The sequence below is a fragment of the Somniosus microcephalus genome, chromosome 2, assembly GCF_052327205.1.
Source record: "Somniosus microcephalus isolate GS21.2 chromosome 2, FLI_Smic_1.0, whole genome shotgun sequence".
Classification (NCBI taxonomy): Eukaryota; Metazoa; Chordata; class Chondrichthyes; order Squaliformes; family Somniosidae; genus Somniosus; species Somniosus microcephalus.
The window spans coordinates 70620002-70627329 of record NC_140988.1 but is presented as its reverse complement, the minus strand read 5'-3'; the positions used below and the strand labels follow the sequence as shown (position 1 = coordinate 70627329).

Genomic DNA, 7328 nt, shown 5'->3' with positions numbered 1-7328 from the left:
GGTGTTGGTGGTGTGCACTCCTCCCTGCCCTCCCTACAGATTGCTTGTCTCTCCTGCTGCCCAACCGGGTTGTTCCCCGGCGCCACAGGTGGTGTTTGAACAGTTTCTCCTTCTACTTCCGGGACCACCCAGGCCGCACCCAGGCTCACTAGGCATTCCATGCCTTTTGCCCTGAACAGAGCAAGTTTTAAACTGTCGATCTGCTTTTGACAGGGGCCGTGATCTCCCGCTTCAAAATCCCTAGTGCTTGCTACTTTATAAGCTGCCTGCATATCTCTAAACCTTTCCTCCTGCTCTTTTAACTGTCCGGTTAGGCGAGCATTCTCCTCTTTCAACACTAACTCATTGCTTTTAGCCTCGGTGACTTGACACCGAAAATACTCATGCCAATGCCTTATTGAACACGCAGAGGAGATTTACTAGAATGGTATCAGGGATGCTGGACTTCCATTACATGTTCTCCTTAGCGCAGAGAAGTTTAATGGGAGATCTAATAGAAGTGTTCAAAATCATGATGGGTTTCAATAGAGTAAATAAAGAGAAACTGTTTCCAGTGGTACAAGGGTCAGTAACCAGAGGAGGTTACTAGAGGAGGTAATTAGCAAAAGAACCAGAGGCGAGATGAGAAGAATTTGCTTTTACACTGTGAGTTATGATCTGGAATACACTGCCTGAAAGGGTGGTGGAAGCAGATTCAATAATAACTTTCTAAAGAGAATTAGATAAAGACTTGAAGGAGACAAATTTGAGACAATAGGGAAAGGGCTGGGGAATGGGGCTGAAAAAGCCAACAGGCACGATGGGCTGAATGGCCTATTGTGCTGTATTATTCTATATTTACCTAGGTGGAACAATGTATGTTACAATGCAATTCCCAGTCGAAATTAGCTCAGAGCTGACGCTCGTTACAGTATGTTTGTTGTTAAGAATTTTCAGTCGATGTCTTATCTGAATTTCTTCTGTAAAGGCATCCCTTTAGTTACAGTGACTGACGTCCTGCCAAGTGCTGCCGCCAGCGTTATATATCAGTGCGCCTCTCGCCGCTCGCGTAGAACACAAGCAGAACACAGAAAGTGCAACACATCACGGCGCCAAGCAAACGGCAGACTCTCAGCATCGTCGCTTTCGGTAAGCGGTTCAGGTCAGTTTAGTTACAAAATTACATGATGGTTTGCTTAACCTATTTTCAGTTTTTTATTCCTTCTATCTTCATCCTTTAATCATAGTTTCAGATTAATTTCGGTCTCACTTATCTTCATTTTTTGTTTCTTTTCTAGCTCCCCTAACGTGTTATACGCTGGACTTTGGTAGTTCGGTATATTTACGTTGTGCCTCAGATCTTAAATCCGTCATCTTACTGGATACTGGATACTCCAGTGAGTATTGATTGACTGTCACTTCCACACGTCGCAATATTTGTTACTTCCTTGTGCTTTAATTTTGTCTTAATTTGATCAAATATTTCACACCCTCATACTATTATTAGCAGTCATTTTTTTCTTGCTGCCTGCACTGATTTACTCTGACAAATCGCTGACGGCTGATTGTCAAGACCTGCTGTTCACAGCAATCTATATTAATCAATCTGCACCATTGTTACTACATAGCTCAGTTTCTAGCACGCGAATGTTTTGCATTCCTCTGCGACTTAATCTTGTTAATGAATCCTATTGACTCCGTGTGGGTAACTATCCAGTAACTTCTCAAACGGACCTAATTGCAAACTGCAGCTTTGCGGTGTAAACATATCAATGGTATAGAATTGATGGCAGCAATGTGACATGTGAGGACTACTCACTGAAATCTACATTTACAGAAACGAGAGAAGTAGACAGAATGGTAGACGACCAGTACTCTGTTCCTTTCTCGATTTTGTTAGTTTGAAGCATTTTTGTTTTCCAAATGTGACAAACTCGTAAGCGTCACAATATTAAAAATACCATAGTGAAATAATTTGGAAATAAACCTCTCACAGGTTTTCCATTCCTTCTTGTTATTGATGTTCGTTCAATAGTTTGCTCGACTCTTTACCCCATTCCATCCTGCACATACCACAGCACACGGGATACGATTTAAACAATAACATGTACCCCTGTTGTTTGAGACGTATTTCTACATTGTAGTATTAGATGATACCTGGGATATAAGAAAATGTTAAGCTTGGGATGATTCAAGATGTAGATGGGACAAATCCCCGCCATTCAACACGTTGATCTTCGTATTTAAATGTTTTTGATTCCAAAGACCTCCCCTGCCATCGATGTCTTTCTGACCCATTAGTCTTCCCACCGTCTCCTTACCGGAGTTGCTTATTACAGCCTGATCCAACTGGAAGGGCCAAAGAGGATCAAGGAATTGTTGAAGAAGATTTACATTCTCTCAAAACAACAGGGCTTTAGTCGCCAAATATATAATTTTTTGAACAATAACGTTACATATGTATGAGCTGGGTACTGATACATTTATTTGATTTATTTTTTAGAGAAAATTAAAGAGTGAACATCTGAAATGTCCTTATTGTAAAAAATGGGCCCTTTAGAATCAGAAAGTGGGATCAACGTAACAGAAGAGAGACAGCAGGAAGCAGAAATGGATCTAAAAGATGGCCAAGAAGACATCACTCCACCATTTAACAAGCTGTATTTCTCCATCAATGACAGCACTAAATTACTTGGGGTGCAGATAACTCTCATCCTAGCCTACTGTTCCATCATTCTCCTCGGGGTTGTGGGCAATTCACTGGTAATATATGTAGTTATCAGGTATAAACATATGGGAACAGTGACCAACTTCTTTATTGCAAACCTCGCAGTGGCTGATTTAATGGTGAGCACGTTGTGTTTGCCTTTCACCCTGGTGTACACCCTACTGGGTGAATGGAAGTTCGGGCCAATCTTGTGTCACCTGCTTCCATATGCCCAAGCTCTCAGCGTCCACGTGTCTACAGTAACTCTCACTGTCATCGCCCTGGACAGACACCGATGTATCGTCTATCACCTAGAAAGCAAAATCTCCAAGAAAAGATGTTTTATCATCATAAGCATCACCTGGTTCGCTAGCGCCGTTTTGGCTTGCCCTCAAGCTATCTTCAGAGAATATTTAGCGATAGAATTTGATGATCTGAAAATGCAAGTATGTTCAGAAAAGTGGCCTAATGGGAACGACAGTAACGGGACCCTTTACAGCGTCTCCATGTTACTTTTGCAGTATGTGTTACCCCTGGTGGTTATCTGTTATGCTTACATTAGGATCTGGACCAAACTGAAAAACCATGTCAGTCCGGGAGGAGGGAACGATCATCACTGTAGGCGAAGAAAAACAACCAAAATGCTGGTGATGGTAGTTGTGGTCTTCGCCGTAAGTTGGTTGCCATTTCACGTATTTCAGCTTGCAATTGACATTGACAAGAAAGTTTTGGATCTAAAAGAGTACAAATTACTCTACACCATATTTCATGTAATAGCCATGTGCTCCACCTTTGTCAATCCACTGGTCTATGGGTGGATGAATAAAAACTACCGCAACTCATTCCTCACGGTGTTCAAATGTGAGCAGAGATTTGATTCCATTCATCCGGAAGGTGCAGCAAAATGTCAAACCAAAGAGCTGAAGGAAAACACAGAGGCAAAAAACTGCCTATCGTCCCCCAATACCCAGCTTACTGAATCCAACCAGCCAACCACCATTTAAGTATTCCTTAAGTATTTCATGGCACAGTATCAACTTTCATTGTCTAGCATCTGATGAGTACTAATCTCCCATCTCTTCAGACAATAGTTGTGCAGGAAACCTCGACCATTAACACGGGGCACTGATAGTCGACAGTAAACTTCAATACCTCACAACCCTCACCACATTCAAGAAGCATTTGGATGAACACCTGAAATGCCATAGCATACAAGGCTATGGACCAAATGCTGGAAAATGGGATTAGATTGGACAGGGCTTGATGGACGGCGCAGACACGATGGGCCGAAGGGCCTCTTTCTGTGCTGTATAACTCTATGACTCTATGACTCTATGAATACCAGCTTGTAGTAAACATATATGATGGCAACCGCATACTTGACAATGAACGTTGCTGGTATTGATTAACGTTGATTAATTAGTATGTGTGGAAAATAAAATGTACTCAAAATCTGCACTCGACGTCTATTGGACAAAATCTGGCTAGTGCCATTCGAAGAACTGGTTGGTTTGGCCTTTTATGATATATCTCAGACTTCAGAGCACTTTATAGGTGAACACGTACTGTAACATTTCCAATTTACACACTTAACTAATGTGAGTTGATCTCTCTAAACCTCCTACAAAACTAACCAAGGTTAGTTAGAATATGCTACTATTATATAATTGTGTAACAGTTGCAGCACATGCTGGTGGCTATTTCCAATTTTGTTTTTATATGAAAACCTAAAGGCACCCATCAATGATCTGAAAATGTATACCACATAAATAAATATGCCCAATGTGCTTGAATGTGCATTTATGAAGGATCAATTATTATACCTTCGCACATTAACTGTGATTAATTTCTTGTCACAAATGTTTTCATTTCAAATAAAATATTATTTGATAATATGCCATGTAACTGATCTGATACATGTTAAAAGAAGCATTTACATATCTTGGATGTAAAGCATTAACACCATTGTTGAAAATGTGTGAAGTATCACATTTACTTTTGAGTTCTTATGTTTGATGTCAAGCTGTTTATTACCATCCAGATCCCAAAAGCAGCATATATATTTAATATATAGGATATTTGTATATTCCAAGTTTGATATGTTGGACCAAATATCGCAGTCGGAGGCGTACCTCTGGAGTACACCTCTGTCCTAAGAAAGGAATATGCACTTACCTGATGGCGGTCCTCCTGTGAAAACTTGCGATCTGACGCTGCGAGGTGGAACGCACCGTAATGGCCCATGGATCCCAGGGACCTGAGATCACATGGGCCTGCTCCTCCAATCACAAAACAGAATTAGGTTTTAAACATTTCCAAAGGGAATCCCATAATCAGATTTAATGCAATCCCAAAATCAGGTTTAATTAAAATTTACAAGATTGGAATTTAATTCCTAATTAGCTTCATTCCACCAACTTCACTAAAAATTGCAATTTTTTGCTAATAATTTTCAACATCATTAAAACTCTTATATTTGCAGAAATATTGAAAACTCATTTGATACAGTGTATACGTATGATTTCCGAGATGAAAATGTTTAAAACATGCCTGAGGTATCCCCTTAACATTTTCGTATGCAACTGCTGGCCAGTCGGTGGGCAAATAGCCCAACTCTGCACCAGCAATTGCTTTTACATGGGCTGTGCAGATGACCTGTCAACGCGCGTACGTTGGTAGACTGCAAGTTCCGGATTTCACACATGCACAAGTGCATGCAGAAATCCCGAGCTCACAGTGGTTTTCAAATACCCACCGCAAAATCCAGGCTGATGTTTTTTGCATAGTGATATATCTGTAATAATTAGAGCATTGGCCTGAGGCAGACATAACATGCTATAACAAAATATACTATCACCACTGTTTAATGTTGTGATATGTTAAAGGTTTATGCATGAGAATGCAGAAATAATGTAGAATACATACCAAGAATGCTTATTTCTGATAATATATATGTTAGTTCAATCATTGTTATTGTATATGTACATAAATTGTATTACCATACTTGCTACTGTTTCGTGCCAACATTACAGATGTATGAGGTAATTGTGAAGTTTCATTACACGAGTTCATGTCACTAATTCCAAAATATAGAACAGAAATATTATGATATTAAATATTGCACAACATATATACTGGAATGACGGCACATTCCTGTTGCGTATGCATAATAAGATGGAACGGAAAGAAAAAAATATTTCCAGACTTGTACACACCTGAGCTACAATACCATTGCTTACTATATAAGATACAACGTTCCAATCATTTGGAATTGGCATATTAGATGACATCAGAGTTTGACTCTATATGAAATTATTGTATGTTGAATTTCTTGCATGATCACAAAAAGAGTATTCCACTCACGCAGTAACAATTTCCCCTTATGGGAGTGTAATATTGGCATCCAATGCAGATTTAACATAAAAGCATTCTCTTAACATTACCGTCAAAATGATTTTAAAATATTCTGTTCCCTCTTGCTAACATAAAATGAATATTTTATAAATGCAAGCCATCGAGAATATGAACAGCACTGCTGATACAGCATTTCGCGGGAGAACTGTCCCTACAAATGCCCCTGCATATTTCATTTTGTTGACTTAGATACATCTGTTTATGAGTAATCATTCTGTTTTAGTTGTGTGATCTAATCGTGTCTCTTTGATAACTTGAAAATACAATTATATATGGCAAAAGAGAATTTGGTTCTTAAGATATATAGGAATACATTGATACTGACATACAATGACTTGTATTTGAAGAAAAGGTGATAGCCACTGTGTAAATATGATAATTACTGAGTAAGTTTCAGTAAAGTATTAATTTTTTGGGATAGTCTAATAAATGTACGGGATTTGAGTTCATTAAATCCATTTTTAATTACTATTGTAAATTTGTTGCTTTTTGTTACCCATCGTAAGAAATCTCTAGAATTCATATTTTTTCCCTGTAGATGTTCCTTTGGTAATGATAAAATTTCATCAGATTATAAGAATCATAACTATTTCCATTAGAGACAATTATTGCTGAACTTTGTATATCAACAAAAAACAATATTATACTATATATTTGCATGTGTTTTTCAAATGTTGAGTACAGCTGATTTTAAATGCTACTGCTATGATCTGTTGAAGGTCTGTACTTTCACAAAATAAACATGGTTAATAGCTTTTTTGTCTATTTTCTAACAACTTTCCTTTTTTCTGATGTAATCCACTATTATCAATGTCTAAGATAGATCAGATGTTTACTATCAAAGTGATCAATACAAGCATCTGTTTCATGCTTGTTTAAATCATGTGGGTGAACACATCCTAGTAAACCAATTTTTCATTGATTTTAAGTCTTTTTCTCTAGCTTCTCTTCTAAAGCCTCCACTGTCCTCTCCAAGCTCATCTTATCCATGAGACACACCTGCTGCTCTTCCCCCCCCCCCCCCGCCATATCCACTAAGCTGCTGACCACCCAACTTTCCTTCATTGCTCCCGTGTTAACTGACATTGTAAATGGTTCCCTCTCCTCAGGTGCTGTCCCCTCCATTTCAAAACCATCATCATCAACCCCTTGCTCAAAAAAAAATACCCTTGACCCCAACCTACCATCCCATCTCCTATCTTTCCTCTCCACAATCATTAAATGTGTT

At 38.8% G+C, this 7328-nt stretch overlaps 1 protein-coding gene across 2 annotated transcripts; it reads left to right on the top strand.

Moving 5' to 3' along the window:
• The first annotated feature begins 973 nt into the window (after window positions 1–973).
• Window positions 974–6863, top strand: LOC147122758 (neuropeptide Y receptor type 2-like). 2 transcript variants are annotated; one of them, XM_086010304.1, is made up of 2 exons: window positions 974–1128; window positions 2483–6863. In XM_086010304.1, exon 2 carries the CDS (start codon window positions 2527–2529, stop codon window positions 3688–3690), a length of 1164 nt encoding a protein of 387 aa, XP_085866430.1. In that variant the 5' UTR covers window positions 974–1128; window positions 2483–2526; the 3' UTR covers window positions 3691–6863. The 2 variants fall into 2 exon arrangements, with proteins under 2 accessions (XP_085866430.1, XP_085866421.1); XM_086010295.1 differs by having other exon boundaries at window positions 974–1141.
• The last annotated feature ends 465 nt before the right edge of the window (window positions 6864–7328 follow it).